Source organism: Montipora foliosa, chromosome 3 (genome assembly GCF_036669935.1).
Source record: "Montipora foliosa isolate CH-2021 chromosome 3, ASM3666993v2, whole genome shotgun sequence".
Lineage (NCBI taxonomy): Eukaryota > Metazoa > Cnidaria > Anthozoa > Scleractinia > Acroporidae > Montipora > Montipora foliosa.
The window spans coordinates 47,812,515-47,834,293 of record NC_090871.1 but is presented as its reverse complement, the minus strand read 5'-3'; the positions used below and the strand labels follow the sequence as shown (position 1 = coordinate 47,834,293).

Below are 21,779 nucleotides of genomic sequence, written 5' to 3'. Positions count from 1 at the left end.
CCTTTTTAGCGTGCACAGTAAAATTGAATAAATCAAATGAAAAAAAAAATATATAGCCAGTGTTTTTTTAAATGATTTTAATTTAATTTAATTTAATTTACGCTTTGCGTCATCGACGCCATGTTTGTTGATCAGAGTGCCCACTTGTTCGGAGCACCATTAAGGACCATTAATTAAGCTAATCTTGGATTACTGGAATCGTAAAACAAACTTTATTTGTTAATTAAAAAAAAGGATTTCACAAGATTTCTAGCTCTCAACTTTGTTTTGCTTCAGCACAAAATAACATGTTATAATATTTCTAAACGTCCGAGGGTGTTTCATCGCGGGTTCGTGTTAATCGATCGCCCTTAAAACAACTGGGCCAACAACAATAGTCTGCTCAGTCATTAGCTTCCTAAGTTCGTCACCCAGCACCACATTTTTCTATTGCTTTTTGCGTCCCTTGAGCGGGTTGTTTGCAAACAACCTACTGTAGGAAAGAAATGTTTATTTAAAGTGCGGTATCCGAACCCATGACAGCTGTGTTCAAGCAACCTGAAGCGTCTACTGCTAAAATAATAACAACTGAGTATAAATGAGAAGTTATGCGACATCGATCAAGTCTGCATACATAGGCTTACAAGACTGAAAAATATTTCCGAATTTGATCGAAACAAAAATCCAATTTAGGCCTAAAAAGGACAGGCTTGAGCGAAATGCAATGAATGGGAATCGAGAAAGGACTCCTATCTTCTTTTTACACCTCGCCAAAGAGCACGTGCGTTGGACTGGCTAATTTTGAATTTTATAAAATCCAAAGAGATTAGAATGTGCTGCCTATGGCTACTCTTGTTACCAGGTAGCTATCAGTGGTAAGTGATTCCAGTTTTCCTTTTGGTGGTATTTCGCCACTCATTGCTATTTTACGTAGTCAGGTTCCCAAGAATCCTTCTTCCTCCTTCAAGAGAGCACCCTGGTCGTGGTCGCTGGCATCGTACTCGTTCCTCATTCTGGGAAGTTTAGGATATTTCCCGTAAAGGTGGGCGGGGAGAGAAGTGTCCCAAATATTATTAATAATATAAAATACTGAAAAACTAAAACTACTATCAAAACACGAAAAGCAACGTTCAGGCTCAAATTAGGCGTGTGCTAGCCCTGGTACTTACGATTTTAAAGTATTCCTTTTTGCAAATGCTAACATTGGGGCATAGTGCAGGCAGAGTATTAAATAGATTTGCCACGGCGTCTCAAATGGTACCCCTCAGCAATGAAATCTCCACTAAGGTAGCACAGCTGGACCGCAGTGTACATTTGGGATTGCGCCTAGGCAGCTGCAAATTCATGAAAAAGTGCACGATGTCCAAGTTTAAGAATATTTAGCTGAGTATTTTCAAAAGTAGGTAGCCAGCCAAACTTAAGGCAAGCTCGGATGCAGGATTTTTGTTAGGAGGGGTGCACCAATAAGAAATGGCTTCGCTGACTGGTGACGTATTTTTTTTGTCAGAATACCACTGAGTTGTATAAGAAAGCCGCAGGTCATATCAGGGAAGGGGGCGCACCCCCTGCACCTTCCCCCTAGATCCGCCCCTTTAAGGAAATCCTTTTCTGAAGAGAAGCGATTCAACACAAAGCAAGCGTCAGCATTCTGAACACGTTGTATCCTTTCCTGCAAAAATGCGGGAAGTGGATATTAGTGATGGAGTCATTAAAGTTAAGCTTTGATAGGACTAGGCTTTGAGCAGCTCATATTCTAAACCTCTTGCAGCGTCATAATCTAAACCTAGAATTCCTGAGAAGTGAATCGAATAACATTAAAGTAGACGCAAAAACTGCTTAACGAGATTAACAAATATAGCTATCTGTCCTTTCTGATGAATTCACTTGTTAGTTAGAAGTCGTATTGGAATATTGCATTTTGAATCACGTTCTTACACGTCAAAAAATGTCGATCCCTCTTATCCTTACCCCAAACTAGAGAAAAACAATAAGAAAAATAACAAAAACATAAAATAAGTTCATGAAGGCCCGGCCATTCAAAGAAGTCAAGTATCATACATCTCACAAAATGACTCATTTGACTTTAATGTAACTCAAACAGATCCAAGACAGCAACAACAAAAACAAGAAAAATATGTGAAGGGCCACTTATTCAAGCTAAGACCAACTTAGACCACAGTTCACAGCAATTATTGATTTCTTTTTAAGGGAAGAGAAGCCTTCCACGCAGTTGTTTTTAGGGTCGTCGTATTCACCCCCCCCCCCCCCCCCCCATCCCCCCTCCTTTCCAGAAACGCCTGTTTACCCGAAAGCAACATCGCGGCTTTGACATAATTTAAACTGTCCTGGGGCCCGTTTCTCGAAAGACCCGGTAACTTACCTTGCCCGGTAAGTTACCCGGTAAGTACCCGATAAGTTTTCGGGTGTTTCTCGAATCTCCCGTTAATTTGGATCCCTTCACCTTTCCCGATAACTTGCCCGGTAACTTACGGGAGCTTTGGAGCTCCCGATAAGTTTATGGGTAACATCATTTTTTTAAAATGAAAACAAAATGGCTGCCGGAGGCGGACTTTTTTACGCAGTTTGTCGGCAAAGGACATACCAAGAGCTGCCTGTACTGAACCATATGACCGAGACGGAAGTTGTTGAGAGGTACAACTGGTCAAGAGGAAGATTAAATCGGCTTGTTGAACGGTGTATTGTGAAGAAGATCTCGAGAGAGACAGCAATACGCGGAGACTCAAGTAAACCAATGCAGGCTAATTGTCAAGACGTACCCACCTACTTTCGGTGGCGAAAAACTAAAGATGTTAATATTGTAAAATTCGATGGAATCGGCAATAAAGCAAGCCTTGACTCAAACACGGACTGCGGTTTGTTTTGGTGTGAGTCTACTTTTGTTCACAACCAAAAGATTCGCAGCACCTTAATAGCTGGCAATAAATGTAGCATTTCCAGCAAAAAAATCTGACATATTGTTTAAAAAAACATAGAAATAAATACATGGCATCTAAACTACTGGCAGCGAGAATTTGGAAAGGAAAAGGGATTGACCATCGTGTGACTTTGAAGGAGTTGAGCAAAAAAACAAAACACACCCAGATAAATGCTGCATTTCTGTCTGAAACAGCAAAGAGGAAATTATCTCCTTGCGTAAGAATAAAACATACTTGTGTTCGAGGAAGAAAGAAATTATTGTATGGACTCAAACTCGACAAAACCTATCCATTAATGCTCATCAAACTTCGAAATTCTTTGCGTACGTTGTTCCCTCGGCGGTCCGCTTTATCTCTTTGTTTTGTATTGATGGTGTTTAGTGTGACAATAAATTCATGTTTATATACCTTTCAGGCTCCCAGAGTGATTAAAGCAATTAATGGCTCTCTCATTCCTATCAAGGGCCTAGACAGTGATGAACATCTGTCTATTTGCCACAGGGGTTTTCATGCTATTAATTACAATGTGATGGCAGTGTGCAATGCACACCTGTCATCTACAATTTTTGTTTTCATACGGCATGGCTCTGTGCATGATTCAGCTATTTTTAATGCCAGCCACTTGCAAGCATCTATGGAGGGTGGAGGAGGCAGGAATGGGTGGCTCCTGGCAGAATATGGGTATGCAATCAAACCCTACAAGTACCACAAGGCCTATACAAAAACAAGGAACACCACTGAGAGGTGGAAGAAAAGATTTCCCTGCCTTGATTAGTCTGGAGGGGATCTGCAGTTTAAGAGAAATTGATGCTGTTTGATCATCACAGCAATTGCTGTTTTGCACAATAAGTGGATTTATGACAACATAGCAATGCCAGACAATTCAGAGGACCCACCCCAGCAAGTATTGCGTTTAATTCTGATGACAATGAAGCAGGTTCATCAGTCAGAGATAGACTTACATGTATAAATGATGAATTTGTTTGAAATCTATATTATTGATTATAGAGTTTGTTGTGCAGTAAAATTTATGTTGGCATCATTATTTATAGTGTGGCTGTTTTGAATAGGAGGATAATAAATATATTTTTTTTAACCACAGTAACAACTTTTTATTATAATTTCACTTACAAGGGTGAATAGGCAGTGCAAAGCAGCACATTTCTGGTTGCCCTCCCTTACTCAATAGCTCTTTTAAACTCCTTGATTTTGGTATCGACATAACTTAATCCCAGCTTAACTCAAAATATTCTCTTTTGCTTAGGATAAATCTCAACACCGGAAAGATATTTGCAAAGCTGATGAGAGGCATGAGATCATTTCGCCTACAACAGAACAAACTTCTTTGAAATTTTTTTCAATACAGAGCAGTTTGTTAGGGATCACCTCGGTGAAAGACTCGATTATTGCTTCTTGCTAGCTAGCCCTTGAAAGTGACAGAAGACAGAGAAAGTTTGGTTAAATTTACTGTGCTTTAAAACCAATTTTCAAAGAGAACATGGAAAAATGTATTTGCCATAGATGAAAATATTCCATTTTGCAATGAAAAACACTTGAAGTGAGCCGCTGACTCTAACAGTAACATTAATTATATTGGGTCACTTTGTTCAAAAGACACGATGGAAAACCACATGACCAAAACAGATGATGCTTAAAAACTCAACAAATTAACTGTGTTTTTCACAATTTTTAATGCAACGGTACAAGAAAAATCTAACACTGATTCAAAATCTGTAGCATGGATTTTTAAATCCATCCACTTAAAAGTGCAGCTTTAATTTCCGCGCTCTTAATTTTCATTACCTTAACTCTAATTTTCAAACCTTTCCAGACATTCATGACACCTAAAAAAAATACGAAACAAGGTACAAGCTTTCTAACCCTAACCGGAGGGCTTAGTTTTGTTCATTGATTGGTCACCACCAGCTGTATCTTAACCGCGTTATCGTGAAATTCTAAGTGCTCTTTCCCCTTAATTGTCTTTATTTGGAAGTCGTTTTACATTAAATTCGCGTCATTTAAGTGGCGTTAATTTCCAACACCTTTCATGGAGCGTTATTTCCTATGATAAGGCAACATTAGTTGCCCTTTTTACTAGTCCTTTTACTCATGGGTAAATAACGTTTGCCCACGGGCAAGGACATTTTTGTGTGTAACCGCTTTCCCTAGACAGAAAACGCCTTAGGGCTATTTCCATGGATACATCAAAAAGAACAAAAGAACTTCCCATGACAATTCCTGATCAGAAAGGTACGGTTTCTCTGAGGTGGCTTGGCCAATCATAAAGCAGAATTTATCTAATACACGAAGATCCCTAATTATATTAATTATACCGCCCTAACCACAACTACTGTCACTATCTTTCTAGGGGCAAAATTAAAACTCCTGCGGGCGTTTTACAATGGGTCAGTGTTAATCGCCTTTTGAAAAAACTGGACCCACAACAATAGATCCGTCATTAGCTTCCGTTTTTTAGTCCACCACCGTTTCCATATTTTACCACCGTTATCTGTGTCCCTTGAGGTTGTTTGCAAACAATTTATTAAAGTTCCTCTTCGTTGAAGCTTTCAAGACTATACTAACCTGCGATCAGGCGTACTTTTCTTTAGAGAGAGCGCGAAAAGATACTCCTGATACAATTTCTTAACGAGTCGTCTGCCCCCAGTCCAGAATCTGGATTTTAATCTGATTGGTCGAAAAACAATAGAGTTCTTGGAGCCTCGCTCCGATTGGTTACAGAAATACAAATCATTAGTGAAATCGGTTAACATCTGATCATATTATGGCGGCCGCCGAGAAGGATTTGAACAGGAATGATGTTTAGGCTCTGTTTACAGCTACCGTTGCTTCGACTTCAGATTTTTTTCCAAAATCTTTAAAGCAGAGAGAATACATCCGAAGAATAGTTTGTCTGAAAGAAGACATTATAGTTGTACTTCCTAGAGCCGCATAGAACTTAGAGCTACCACAATCGGGGAATCAGTCGAGCTTGACAGAGAAATTCGACAGCGCTGAGCAATGGTTTATGTGACACTTACAAAATAATAGTTTAGCAGCTGCTGCTGGAAAACTAGAATTTCTCAAAGTCCATTTTCCCCGGAAATATCTGCATCTTTTATTGGCATGTTTGACTAAAATATTTTAAATTCCATTTTAAATATAAACCTTTCCCAAAAAAAGATCAGTCTTATCCTCACAAATGCCTCAAAACGATTTCAAGCTTTTGGAGGGTTGTATTTTTGACAAAAGTGACAAAATGTTCGTTTTACCATCACCCCACCCAAAAACAACAACAACAACGACAAGAGCCGGTTATTTAAATGAAGTGCTGCAACTTTGATCATAGTTCTCAACAATAACTCTGTCGCCAGGACTTTCTCGAGCGGACTTTTTTTCAATTTAATGAGTACCAGTATTACTGGGAACAAGTAATAACAACAGAAGCCCTTGCCGTGAAAACGATAGAAGCTATAAAGAATGACATTCCCCTTTTTCCTTCGACTGCGGTCGGCCTTCTTGTCTTCTTCTTGGCTCCTATAGTTTCTTTACTTGACGGTGAAAAGTCCTTAACAGAATTTAGTTTAATCTAATAGGATTGTTAAAAATGACTTGAAATGCGGTTTTGTAAGGCCCAACAGGGGACACCTTCTGGCCTCGATGCGTAGTAGATCTATGTCGTACCAGGCCAGTTCTCGTCACCATCTGAAGGTGTTACGTACATCCTCTCAGCAATTGAAGAAAACGAAAATAATTTCCTTTTTCACGTTATAAACTTACAAAAAGTGAAATTTATAATAGAATACCTAATTTCCCAGTAATGAATTTAAAAACTGACTACCTTTCCTTGCGACTTCATTCATCATTATTTAGTAGACTTTTACCTTTGACAAGCTCCGATTCAGCTGGTACCTATATAGTATATATTTTCTACCTAATCTTATGCTCTCGAGCCTCCAGTTGTTTCCAAATTGATCTGGAAAAATAAGGACCAGTAGCTTACAGTGCAACCCGTAAAATGAGGTTAGAAAGACAATAATTATCTTATAGATACTGATGAAATACTACGATTTTCCTTTTTACTAAAAAATATCTTTTCCGTGGGTTAGCGGTTGGTAACCCGGCACATTTTCGCCATTTTGAAAGCAAATAAAACAAGTTGTTTTTAGCGAAGCTCTGCGTGCCGAAGTCGCGCGCACGGAGCACCATTGGTAAGAAAATGTGGTAGCCCATCTGTGCGAGAACGTTTTTCGGTTATGATCACCGTGCGACCGTACGATCGTCCACGCCTCCATGTATGCCAGTGTCTCCAGTATCACGTAACCATAGACCGATTTCATAAATGGCGACTAAGTAATTATTCTTTTGTCATTATGCTAATCATCCTAACTAGCCTCGTAAACACGAGCAAAATTCAAAAGAATTTTTGTTTCAAAAGTGAGGCTAGTTAGGATGATTAGCACAAAGACAAAAGAATAATTTCTTGACCGCCATTAATGAATACGGTCTATATCGCCGGTTCACGTTTAGCGAAGCAATTCTTGTATACCTGTCTCCAGCTAGTTTACACCGTACACATCCATGATATGGTCAACTAACACCTGTCAAAACAAATTTTCCGCTGACCAGATACTGGGTTTCGATTGGATCGCAGGCTCAAAGATAGGTTAGCTTATTGTAAGAATAAACGAGACGCCTAAGGGCGTTTCCGTGGGATGTACAAATAAATTGTCCAGTTGTAGCAAACCATCATGCTCAGTCAGAGCGAAGAAATCACCTGTAGAATTTGGAAAGTGGCGAAAGTTTACTAGACAGATAACCCTGTAACTTGAAGTAGCTGTTACTTGTTGTACCAAAGACAAATAAAGGTTATCTATTTATTGATACAAGTAAATTTGCCAACGGAAACACTCAGTACAAATTCGACCACTTCATTTATTTGCTTTGTTTTATGTACAAACCGAATTAGAATTAATTAAGCTTAGAAACACAAAAACAACACACCTTTACTGTAGGGTAGTATGAACTCCTAAATTTCAAATGAAGTACAGCAGTTACTGTGTTCTAATTAAGAATTCAACAAAAAGAAAAATCTAAAATATAATTCTTAAAAAATTGAATGTATGAATTTGTAAAGGGTGTTGCATGCTTTTTTTGTTGGATTTGGTGATGTTGTGTGCATAACATTGGTCTGCGTCTTCATAATTTTGGACTGAGAATTGTAGCATTGGTTAATTGGTGTTTTCTTTGTACACTGTAAGCAGAGTTTGGAACAGTATGGTAATGTCCACAGGTTTTCTGTATGGTCACCACTGTACACAAATAAATAAATTATTGTAATACCTTTCATTCAAAGTGAGGAGAAGTGAAAAGTAGTAATAGAATTAAACGTAGGGCTACACTTCACACAAGCGACCATAAGCTTGGAAGAATTGCAAGAATAAGAATTCTCTAGTTTAGCTAATTATCGTACCCAAGTAATACAACCAGATGAAACAATCCATCCTTAATGGCACTTAATCTCTTAATCTCTGCGGTTAATTACCTAATTAACTTGTCGTGGGAAATAGAGAGATTTTTGTCGAATATTCTATGTCCACTAGAAGTATTGCCTCACTTGGGTAAAAAAGCTGGAAGAAGTCTTATTTGTTCTTTATTTATAGCATATTCGTTATTTCCATGCGTGATACTCGTTAAATTTAAATTAATCAGCTATTGCTCTGGATCAATCTTGACTCAGGGTCCTATTAATTTTGTGCCAAACGAAAATGAAAGTTCATTTTACTTAATGTGTGCACTAATTGCAAGTGGAATTCAACCACTTATAATAAGGGCTAACTTAAAATACTCTCTAGTCATTTTAACCTCCACAGTAAAACAAAAAGAGTTCATTCTGCGCTCAACCTTTTCTTAGTAACTCGCAATGCATTACGACCTATTTTTGTGAAAGCAAAGTAAGTGCTCTACTCTTGCACATATATTTCAACCCTCAAACAAGGCCAGCTGTACAATGTCACTGGATAAAAGCGAACATATCCGGCTTTGATGGTAGAATTAAGAAAATGTTTGACAACCACTGCATTGGACCCTGTGCTCCCTGAAAAGACCTGTGAATATAAGAAAAAAAAAAGTTAATTTATTTACAAATTTGTAAGTAATCAAAGTAATGTTGTTTTTTGGAAACTTTAAGTAGAAGGTGTATACTACACGAAAAATGGAACGTTTTTCAACAGCTAGTTTCATTTAAATTCTGTCAGCGCCTGATGCGCTTGGAATTTCTGATCGTTTTTAGTCGTTTTCAAAAAGCAATGTCGTGGGTTCTACTATTGTAATATTCCCGCACTATTAAACCAAACTGAATGAACTGTGACTCGTTTAATCTGTAAAACTTCCTCTCATAAAAACTACTGGAGGAGCGGTTACATAGCTGACACAAACAAGACTATTCTACAACTATGCAAGAGAACTTTGATCGTTTCAACCCTCTTATCACCTAAGTGTAGCGATATGATGACAATCTGTTTCAATAAAATGATAAAAAAGGGTTATAATCACAGTCATGTGTTAATAAGAATTATTGATTTTCGAACATCTTAGTAAGATATAGATTTAGCCAAGCCTAAAAGCGGAGCTCCCGTTTCTAGCCTCAGAAAGTAATATAGTGTATATGGAAATAATTATGCTTCTGCATAAAGTACAAAATTAAACGTCATTAGTGTATACAGTTTACAGCGGTCAAACACCTCTGAGCTGACAGCAGCAAATAGACACTGAGCTTTGCAAACATATAACCAACAATTTTAATCAACGATTCAAAAAACTGAAATCACATGCACAGTAATCTCTTTCACAACGTACATTTTCCGTTTGACTGATAATCTTTTCACCCTCTCTCTTCAGTTTAGAACAACAGAAATTAAATACTAATTAAAAAGTCAAGCTACATAAAGCGTAGTAATTCTCTTAAACTCGACTGCAATTTCACAGTCAAACAAAGCAGCTTACGCCTGGACTTCTACTCCACACAAAAAGCCTATATATTGAAAGCTATTATTTTAGTGTGGACAGTCGCCACAGTAATGATGAATTGTAGACCGTAGCCGGCCACAATACGAAACCGCGTGCAAAACACTGAAGACAACGATTTTTGTACTAAACTCAATCGCTGTTGGATATTTTGCCGAAAATCGCAGGTTCGAGCTTACTAAACCGCTTTTCTAAGTCTTATCTGGCCAAAAGGAACCTAAACTGTCCCAAACATTGCTTACAAGTGCATTCCTTGCAGATAAATTTACTGCAATCCAGTATAAATCTATACGGCGTTTATTTTTGTCTGACGAAATAGACAATGATGACAAGAAAACTCGCCAATGATGTCTGCTGTAAGCTTGAATAGTGACATGGTGTGTGATTGTTGAAATATGCCAGAATCTCTGTCAACACGGAGTTGCAAACGTTTCAGGCCTTCTTCGTTTTTTTGGTGAATTTACAAAATGTGTGAGGAAGCGAGGTATGTATTAAGAAGGAGAACATTTCACCTGAAAGCTAACCGTTGAAAATAAGTGTTTTGCCTCTCTTTCTATTTCTCTCAGCTTTACGTTGTTCTTCATTGAAATTTTTCTTCTTCTCCTTCCTCGGCCTCTTTCGAGGCTTTCTTGTCTTCAATTTCTCAATTTTGTCGCCTCTTCTCTCGAGCTCTTTCCTGCTCTTTATCCCTTTGCTCATCACTAATAGTGAAAACTCTTTTTCAAAAGCGACCAAGGTCAGTGGGATAAACGCCGGCTGCACAAAAGTTTCCCGCCAAGAAAATCCGCCCATTCGCGCCCAAAACCTGCATTCGCCAGACTCCCCTCCCTTCTGTCATGATTATTGATTCATTGTGTGACTCAATAACGCAACCATTGTAATTGGGTATAGTATAATGACTTGCCAAATAAACAGTTGAATCTAGACATGAGTCGGGAGTAATGATAACACCTTCCCTTTCTTATCCTCCCATCCCCCTCCCCCAGAGTCTGTACAGACGGACGTACGCTCGGTCAATCACGTGACAACCAAACGAAAAAAGGTTGACCATATTCTCCTAAGGACGTTCGTGCTACTGCGCAGTTAGCACGACTGTTATATGTCACGCATTAATACTTCAAGCAACAAAAGCGTCGGGGAAAAATTTCCAGGCCAGCAAAAGAATGTTTGATCAGTAGAGATTTACTGAAGCAAAGGCATATAAAAATCCAGGAAAGATTTATTGCTGCTCGACTATCAAAGCAAGAAAGCCTGACGTTTCGGGGTCATCATGACTGCATTATCAAGAGACTAGTGAAATAGCATGCAAATAAGGAAAGGTACAAGATAAGCATAAATTACAATAAACGGCCTAAACAAACACCTTGGCGCGGATGGAATCCGTTTGCACGTTCAATGTTGGTTTACGCATGCGAATGTATAACATTTTTTAAACGAGGCAATCAAATTTGCTGGTACATTTCGTGATGGTGTGAAATTGCTCAGTGAAGCGTTCAGACATTTTACTATTGTGTTGCAGGTTATAATGCTTGTAAATCGAAGATGACTTTCTAGAGTGCCCTTCTACGCGCCCTTGTAAGTAACCAAGTGTATAACTCACATACCATGCATCACACAGGTTACATTTAAATTCATAGACAAGAGACATTGTTGGTTGACAATAGGGGGCTTAAACTCATGTCGCTTAAGTTGTTACTCGAGCTTAGGGCTTACAAACACTGGTTGGACAATGACGTTCAACTTGGAACTTAGATTGTTCAGTTGTTGTTTAACATAATTAGCTGAAGCTGAAGACTGGTCCTTAAAGGGTAACACCACTCTCACAGTCACCGATGGTACAACTGGTGATGGACAGGGCTCCTGAAATGAAATCCTTCTCTCAACGAACCGCTTGATTGTAGTTTCAATCAGTGGCTTTGGGTATTTCAAGTTATGAAAAACCCCTCTAAGGCGGACACATTCCTTCGAGAAGAATAACCAATTAGAAGATAATCGATAAGCGCGATCCACCATGGTGGTAGCTAGGCTGCGCCTGTACTTAATGTCAACGTGACTCTGGAAATGATTCTTTTGATGTACACCTTGCTCTCAATCTTTGGTGCACGGTTAAGTAATTCAGTTCCTAAAAAGGGAAGTGATCCTTCCCGTTCGATTCCATGGTAAACGTTTGGGAAGGATGGGTAGAGTTAAGGGTATCTAGAAACTGGCCAGCGGTCATCTTATCAGGCATTACGGCTAGGATGTCATCGATGTACCTGAATTACTTAACCGTGTACCAAAGATTGAGAGTAGGGTGTACATCAAAAGAACCAACACGGGTCTCCTTCTGCATTTCCAGAGTCACGTTAACATTAAGTACAAGCGCAGCCTAGTTAACACCATGGTGGATCGCGCTTATCGATTATCTTCTAATTGGTTATTCTTCTGGAAGGAATGTGACCGCCTTAGAGGGGTTTTTCATAACTTGAAATACCCAAAGCCACTGATTGAAACTACAATCAAGCGGTTCGTTGAGAGAAGGATTTCATTTCAGGAGCCCTGTCCATCACCAGATGTACCATCGGTGCACCTGTGAGAGTGGTGTTACCCTTTAATTAAGGACCAGTCTTCAGGTAATTATGTTAAACAACATCTAAACAACCTAAGTTCCAAGTTGAACGTCACTGTCCAACCAGTGTTTACAAGCCCTAAGCTCGAGCAACAACTTAAGCGACATGAGTTTAAGCCCCCTATTGTCAACCAACAATGTCTCTTGTCTATGAATTTAAATGTAACCTGTGTGATGCATGGTATGTGGGTTATACACTTGGTCACTTACAAGAGCGCGTAGAAGGGCACACTAGAAAGTCATCTTCGATTTACAAACATTATAACCTCCAACACAATAGTAAAATGTCTGAACGCTTCACTGAGCAATTTCACACCATCACGAAATGTACCAGCAAATTTGATTGCCTCGTTTAAAAAATGTTATACATTCGCACGCGTAAACCAACATTGAACGTGCAAACGAATTCCATCCGCGCCAAGGTGTTTGTTTAGGCCGTTTATTGTAATTTATGCTTATCTTGTACCTTTCCTTATTTGCATGACCCCGAAACGTCAGGCTTTCTTGCCTTGATAGTCGAGCAGCAATAAATCTTTCCTGGCAAAATAATGGCACATTTATTTCCAATTCATCATGAAATGTTAAAGATAAAGGAACGGGAGACTGGAAAAAGTCTGGAAAAGGTAGCTAATCGAATAGTGGCTGAAAAGTTTTGAAAACTCGACGAAGGTTAGTTTTAGTCAGCGACGTTGCGTAAATTTAATGGGGTTGGTTTTTTAAAAATGTTTTTATTAGGCTACGAACTTCTTAGTTCAAGGAAATGCGTGTTTTTGAACTTTTTCCCCTTTACTTTTATGAAAATAGAGCTGAATTGTATTGTTTTCCTTCCACTTGAATAGTACGGACCTACGAGGAAACAACCAGAGATTATATTTTACGAAAACCACACTCCAGAAGGTGAGCATGACGGCAGTGGAGAGATATAGTACAAAACACTAACCAAATAAAGACAACGCCTGTTTGAAACTTCGCTGCTATGCTCGAGAAAGTTACAAAAGCTTTTCATCGATCGGTTCTGTCTAGGGTTCCAGTCCTTCCCCGACAGGTCATGCAAAAACGTCACAAACGAAATTTTCCAAGAGCTTCGCAAAATCACATCGATTTTACTCGTTTAGATCATCGGTGACTCCTATTTTTTAAGACATGAATCAATTACTCTTCTTATAATCTACAAAATTGATGAAATGTAAAAAAAATCACAATGTAAGAAGTTATCTTTTTAAAAATCTTTCTTTCCTTGTGTCCTGAATTTTGGAAGCGGTTAGCGCTTGCGAAAACGCTCGTTGAGGATTAACTCTACTGTTTACGACATCCCCAGCGGCATGCAATTAGCCAAAAAACCCACTCCTATATTTCTATGCACTGGAAACCTTCACTCTAGCATATTATTTTTATGATTTTCGACGGATAGGTAGATGAGGTTACAACAGGTTATGATGACCCATCTATCAAAATTAGGGCATTTTCCCTTGCCTTTTTCTCCGAAACAAAGTCGGTGACTCCCCATTTTATTTTATTTTTTTTGTTGTTGTTGTTCTCATTTTTGGAATAAGCAATTTATGACCTAACTTTAGGCGAGAAATGAAAGAAATTTCAATGTGGGAATATTTTCGCGCGAACGTCCTTAAGTATGGGGCTCTGCCCCATGCGCGAGAGGGCCTCGCTATAAAACTTTTAACTTCGTTTCCAGGTGGGCCAGCCCAAATGGTTCATAGTTTTTCTACTAGTTCTTCTCCACACCACTATTAGCCAATATAAAAAAATACCATAATACTCTTTGTTTGTCCTCCAAAATTTGACATAATCATTGTTTCCACTTTGTCTTGGGATCATTTTGAGACCCAAGAGAAAGTAAAAACAATGTTTATGCAAAATTTTGGAGGGACAAATACAGAGTATTATGGTACTTTTTGATATTAGGTAATAGGCCATTTCCGAGTTCATGTCTGCCTCCTCTTCAAAGCCAGTCTAAGTGCAAAGTTTTTGTGACTACTGTGCATGCCCTTAGTCACTATTGCCATAGTGTGGGTTTTTCTGAAAATGAGTAGGTAACAATAGAATACAATTCGGAGCCAATCCGCACACAAAGAGTACTAGCTTGCGTAGCCGGCGCCACGAGAGGGGATTGCAAAGTCCGGGCTCTGCAAACAGTACGATGATTTGCCGATAGTTTGCGAGGGCGAACGAAATGCCCTCTTAGTTCGCAGACGATGATCTTTTGTGATTTGATCGGGTGAGATTTTTATATCTTACAACAGTTGCAGCACTTCTCGCAACTTTTATATTTTGTTTCTAAGTGGTCATTTGAGCCCGTTTATACGTTTAATGAAAGCCATTGAAGGAAAGCAAAAGCCCTTTGAGGGAAAACATGAGCTTCTTCCACCTTGCAGGTATATTGAGCCCGTATACGAAATAAACAAAGCTTTTCTATTGTCAAACTATAGATGATTTTCACGGTGAGCTAATCAAATTCTTCTAAATTTTTATCTATAGGAGGGTTAAGGTTAAATACTTTTTCAAGTTTGCAATTCCGTGACGTCTTTCATTACGACGATGCAGCATTTTGAATTTCCTAAAGGTCTCCTTACGTAAACAACATGAGACAAAGCAAATTTGATCGAAAAAAGGTCTATCTCAATGAATATCACCAGTTTGGGCGTTTCAAGTACATTAGGAATTGTGTTCCGGCATACACTTGTATTTTTTCTCCTGAGCAAAAAGTAAGCGATCGTCTAGATGTTTTTGTCGTTTCTCCATACATTAACTCCATACATTAATTCCGTCGTACCCAGATGTAGGGAAAGGCCGCAGATAGCCATGTGTTTTTTGGAGTGGTTAGGCAGATTAAAATGGCGAGCAACTGGCTTGGATGCATGCTTGTCATTCTTCTCAACATCGCGAAGGTGTTCGCGGAATCGCTCGCCATTTTAATCTGCCTAACCACTTCAAAAAACACATGGCTATCTGCGGCCTTTCCCTACATCTAGGTACGACGGAAAGCCGCAAGAATCTGGAACAAAAATTCATCTTTCAAATCGGCACCCTTAATCCTCACGGTATTAACGAACGCTTTTCATTTAAATAATATATTCCTATTTTTCACGTTGCCATGTTACCACCAATAGCGTAGCTCCTACTCTACTATAAAAACTACACGTAATCCATAATCCCTCGATTATCTCTGACGAAGGGCTAACGCTCGAAACGTCAGCTTTTAGAATCTCTGTACGGTGGCCAATTTACATTATCAACTCCGTTGATAAAACCAAATTTTTGTATATTACTTCCCCACCGACGCAGCACCACAGTTTCTTTAGAAACTACCCCTTCATTCATCTCAGAAAGGAAGTCCCGCACATACCTGAGAATTTGTTTCCTGCAACTTTCCAAGTTCTTGGCCTTTTTCATTGAACGGTTTCAAATTTATGTTTTTGTTGCATGAAAGTGAAAAACAATCTCAATGGTCGAGAACTATCGATATCAGTTGTGGTGATTCTGTCAGATACCCCTATTCACACAACAGAACATTTTTAAAAGAACTATTCTACTTCTTCCATACTTTCCCCTTTTACATCTCCGTAGTAGTCACATGCGCCTCCCTAGCGCCTATTTTTGTAATAGTAATTAGTTCTACTTTACATATGAATGAAAACTAATTTTCATAAGAAAAACTGCGCACTTAGACTCGCTTTGAAGAGGAGGCAGACATGAACTCTGAAATGGTCTATTGCTGTGTAGCGTTTTACTGCTTATACTATCTTTGTCTTCGGTTGCTTACATTTTTGTCGGGATTTGTGTATTTTATTTTTCAAGTTAATTGCAGAACTAATAGATAAAATCAAATTAGCCCCTACACAACAAATTTAACTCGTTCCTACCAGGTTATCTCTGGAGATCATGACACGTATTATACATTTGCCCTGCATTCTGGCCTTTCTTGAGAAGCCATTTAAACTTAAAGTATAGGAACCTATATATATTCTGAATCATCACTTAATTGTCTTTCGCATGAAGGTAATAATTAACTGATATGCGTAAATTATATGGCTATATATTAGCTTTTCTAAAGATTTTTTTCAATTTTTTTTGGTAATTTTCAAGTTTTAATGAGCTTATTTGAATAAAAGAAGAGCTAATGTTGTGTTTTTCATACAGATTTGTAATAAGTCTCAGAACCGAAATTTGAGTTCATGGACCATGTTTCGTGAAGGAAAAGTCACATGTTTTGGTTTTGAGATTGAGTAAAATATTCTCCCTAAAAAGCAAGAGGCACAATTTCACATTCATTTGATGGATTTTTTCGCAATAGATTTAAGTATTGGCGGAGGCCGCTGTACCAATCTCGAGGGCATCTATCCTTGAGTAAGGCGTGCTGTGAAAAAAGCACCATTGCATTTAGGCCGCCTATAAGCATTTCGCCACTTAATTTTCCTGAGTTTCCAAATGATTTTTAATTCCCTTGTTGCCGTGTGATCTTTCTCTTTGCCTTCATTTGTTTTTTCTAAATCTTTGCCAATTTTCTGTCTTTTCAATCGACGTGACAGGTTTATTAAAATGCAAAGGATGGAAGGAGTTCAGTTTCTTTTCTTCAGAGATTGGTGAGACATCTTTGTGTTTTGTAGAGCTGGCCAATTGTTAAACAAATTTTAAAATTTGGTTACCATAGCAGATCTGGCAAAATTTTCCTTCCAAAATTTTCTTGTTCCACAAAAAAAGTCTGAGACTTTTCATTTCTTCTGTAATGTTTAATTTAACTGAATTTGTTTGCATTTTTCTTCTTCTTTTTATCCGTAATAATAGGGCTAGGATTATATGAATAAATCATGAATACTGTGAAAGCGACTTTTCTAAGCTTTAAAGTGTGGTATATCTTTCCTATTTTTACCTTTCATATTTAAACACAATTTTATCAACAGAGTCCCAGTTTTGAGAAACAACTAAAACTAAAATTAGGAATAAAACAGTGGGGTAATTAGTCACAAAACGTTAGTTCTACAGATCACACAACCGAAAGAATCCTTGTGGTCAGAACCATTTCATGACTAATGAAACATATTCTGACGACCTTATCAATACAATACCCGATTTGTTATTTTAGGAATTACGGGCATGTGCTGCCGGACTGTTATGCGGAAGAGATCGCAGAACAGATCTCAACACCCTTCTTCCCAGAAGCGAACCATTAAACTGAATACGGCCTCTCTCGTGCTTCACCACTATCTCTGCCTGGTTTAAGACGCAACAGCTGACAAACCTCTGAACGGTCACGACTAAATTCGCAAGACACCAATAGGGCAAAGATATGGACTCTGTCCTTTTTCTGTGTTTTTAAGGAACCGCTTATCTGCATTGCAAAACGTTTAACGAAGACATCCTGACACTTCCTGACGTGTTAGTTTTTTTTCTCCCTTTACATTGTAGTATTGCTACTCTATTTGTTTATATCTTACAAGATACCAAGTCCAACGCACTGCAGCTAGTGTCCCTAATATCTCTTTGGTGATGTTTGTTTTTCATGCAACCTTGAAATAAGTTCTTTTTTTTTCTCAGGGATGAATAGGGGAAAAAAAAGAAACAATCTGTAACATACAATAAATGATCATTTTTCATTTAAAATTTTCATTTCCGTTAGCTTGTTTAATTACCTTTTCATAGTTGCTAACTTTATAGGTTTCCCACGTAACTACATTGATCGAAAACCGCAGCTTGTAGCTGGTGGTATACTCTGATGTCGTTGTCCCTTGCGTTGCGATTGCGCAAACAAGGTTCACTTTTCCCAAATCAACTTGAAGATAGTCGTTCCTGTCAGAACTTGTTTTTGGACACCAACGTGCCGATCCAGGCCGCGCTTCATTGAATCGTCCAAAATATGGAGAGTGGCTGCTACTAAAGGTAGAACTTGCCGTCATGCTAGAGTCAGGTATCATTTTTCTATCCTCTATGCCCACAGTTTGACATGATTCTGTTGTAAGATAATAAACAAATACAACATAAATTTATTTCCACAGCTGTAGTCGTAGTTACTGCATTCGTTTGCGGATTCTACCGTATATCTTGCTACTGCATTCTCTTTGATCTTATAGTATTATCTTATTCGCTGTACCACAAAACCCTTGAGAAACCGTCTTATTAATATTACAGCGACGAACCAGCAATGTTGCACACGATAACAAAATCAAATAGTTCTTTAACAAGCCTATTTGTAATTTCTGCGCAAATACCATTTTTCAAAGATAAAAAAAGCATATATAACGAAGCCTTCCCTACCACGGTCACACGTTTTCCCAGACCATCCGTGGTTACAGATACACATATAATCGTTTTCGCTGTAAAGAGGTCGACAGGCTCCACTGGATTTGCATGGAATGCTATCACATGGGCTCTGAAAGAAATTAAAAGAATTAAAAAATAACATGTATTGTTACCTGTGGTTAGATGTAGCATAAACTTTGACATGCATATGCTTCACATTTCAATTAAGAGTCGCATTTCCTTGCCTGGCGGTGTCACATTTTGTATTGTTGCTTGGTCCCGTTCACTTTAAGTCTTTAAGTCTTTAATGAGTTTACTCCTAAAACAGCAATAACTATATTAGGAGTTCACAGACCGTTGTTACGTTAAATTTTGTAAAGAGTATCGTTAATGAGCCGATAACTTTTGCAGATAACAAACCTTCGGGCAATGACACCAAAATAGAAAGAAGTGTTAACTTTTGCCTCAAACTTTGTGCACTGAATTGTTTGCTAAGTTGTTGCGTGTCCGGACTAGTGGTCTCGCTCAGAATTGCCATGTTTTTGCTGGGTTTTTTTGTGTGTATCTCTTTTTGGAAAGATCCCTTCACGTATTGGTGACGAAAGGATTAACGAACTAATACTACTACTACACTACTACTACTACTACTACTACTACTACTACTACTACTACTACTACTACTACTACTACTACTACTACTACTACTACTACTACTACTACTACTACTCCCACTCAGTGTTATTGCTACCGCTACCGCCACTGCCACTATCAGAGGTGAAAATCAGTGAATAGGGCTCTCTAAACCTACCGGTATGGCGTAGTAATGGAATCGTTGACTCAAAACAAAACGATCGGCATTCCTGTATTTGTCCGTTGAAAGAAGATGGCAAGAATATTGTTTGGAGGTAATGTCTCGCTCAATGGCGATGTTGAACGAGAAGCACGCCACCTTCTTCAGACATGCAAAAGCGCACTCAGTATACTCCTGCACGCTAACGTTGGCCAAAATAGCAGAAACATTTAATTCATGGTTCAAAAATGCCTTGAAGTTTCCATAACGCAGGTGCTGATATTCATCTCTTTCGATCTGTTTAAGATAAAAGGAAAAGCAAGAAATTAAATTTTAGTGACAATATTTTCATCCCTTCAGAGGAGCGCAGTGACACTGAAAAGGAATGAAAGAAACGGTTCTTAGCTCCCTCGAGTGCATCGACAACCTCCCAGTATTGGCTATAAATAATGTTGTATAAAAATGTGGATCTCAGTACCATAAAGCAGAGGTAGCAAAATTTGCCAAAATACATGAAAATAATGATAAGATTAGCAGTCCCGACGTTTGTGCAACGACCGAGCATGTGCGAGACATGAACTACTTACTAAGATGACGTCACAAACTGCTATGCTTTCTAACTTTGAAAGTATTGTGAAATTAAAGACACTGCGTATAGCTAGCAGCAGATGTTTTCCTATCTCATTTTGAAAGTTATTGAGGTGTGGTATCGCTTTACACAATAGTACAAAATTAAAATTGAAAAAAAATGAAAACCTTGAAAGCGAATCTCAGGTGTACTCAGGTGTACCAAATAAGCGTAAACTGAGGCCAATCTCAGTCAAAGCTCCTGGTTTGAGAGTAAGTCAGCACCCCAACAATCTAATGTGTAAAGCGCTAAGGAGTTTGGACTCACAGTTCACCAACCTACCTACCTACCAACTAAGGAGTTTGGACTCAGAGTTCACTTACCTACCTACCTACCTACCTACCAACAATCTAATGTGTAAAGCGCTAAGGAGTTTGGACTCAGAGTTCACCTAAACTAAAATGACGCCATAAACGTTATTTACGCTCTAACGAAAGAATAGCCCGTCGGCGAAAACGTATTCCTGTTCGGAACGGAATTTGAACACCTAACCTTTGTGAAACCGATGCAGTTCTCTACCAGTAAGCTATCAAAACCAATTGGGAGCTTGTTCAACGCTTTGGCAGACTGAACACCACCAAGGCGTTGTTTATCAAGCCAACTGGACGTAGGTCGCTTCTTGAACTAAGCGCAATGCACTGTTATCGCAACGTGTTTAAATTCACTTCAAGCCTTTTGTTTACGATCGTTCGTTTACTACTAAAGTAAAGTTCATAAAAGCAATGACCAAAGAAATCTTAATATTCTTTCTTTCCGCATTTCAAATAGGGTCTCCTCTACCCAACGTAATACTAATAACGAGGACTGACCTGTACTTGCTGCTGAGTAAGTTCAAGCAAAGAGCCCAGAGCAACTCCTGTGAACAGGAATGTTATTACCAGATGCATCCTGCGCTTAGAGCAATTTTTCTTTCACTAAATACCAACACAATAGTGACGCTGTGTAGATGGTAACGGGTGTTTTTAATTCTATTTCGCTGCTGGCTCGAAGTTGTAGTGCATTATTCGAAACTCAATACGTTAATCTGTCATCTTGAGAGTTATTAAGATACGGTATTGCCTAATACATAAGTGAGAATGCTGTCAACATTTGTAGTCTTGACAGGTACTTTAATTTGAAATGGCGTTGTTCCTGTTTATGAACGACAAGACCAACAGGTGTACTAGAAGTGTATAAATCCTTGAAGAACACTTCGTTCTGCTCACAAGGCCTACCGTTGTTTTTATTGGAAGGTGTTATTTCAATATAATTTCCCTCGAAAAGAAACAAACCCACAGATAAATAAAAAGGTAGAAACCCATAGAAATAAAAGGTAGAGCGAGACTTTCAACTTTTCGTCTTAATTATTTCATTTGAATGTTTAGTTGTTAATTTTAATTTTATCTTGCTTTCTTTGCACAACATAATGAGAAAAACCAACATATATCAAGAAGAATAAATATAAAGGAAAATTATTAAACCACGATACCATTAACGAGTAAAGAAAGAAATTAAAATTGGTGCAAACAGAAACAATCAATCAATCAAACTTGTCAAAGACACCATTCAAAATCTTATAGTTAA

At 38.4% G+C, this 21,779-nt stretch overlaps 1 protein-coding gene and 1 pseudogene across 1 annotated transcript; both read right to left on the bottom strand.

Annotated features, from left to right (window-relative positions):
- Positions 1–8,549: 8,549 nt before the first annotated feature.
- LOC137997544 (EGF-like repeat and discoidin I-like domain-containing protein 3) lies at positions 8,550–21,242 on the bottom strand. The gene is made up of 5 exons (XM_068843603.1): positions 21,026–21,242; positions 19,607–19,885; positions 18,814–18,928; positions 18,192–18,508; positions 8,550–9,019 (listed from the first exon to the last, which is right to left on the bottom strand). The coding sequence occupies exons 1-5, from the start codon at positions 21,101–21,103 to the stop codon at positions 8,876–8,878; spliced, it is 933 nt and encodes a 310-aa protein (XP_068699704.1). The 5' UTR covers positions 21,104–21,242; the 3' UTR covers positions 8,550–8,875.
- On the bottom strand, positions 11,290–11,951 carry LOC137997545 (uncharacterized; annotated as a pseudogene).
- Positions 21,243–21,779: the final 537 nt, after the last annotated feature.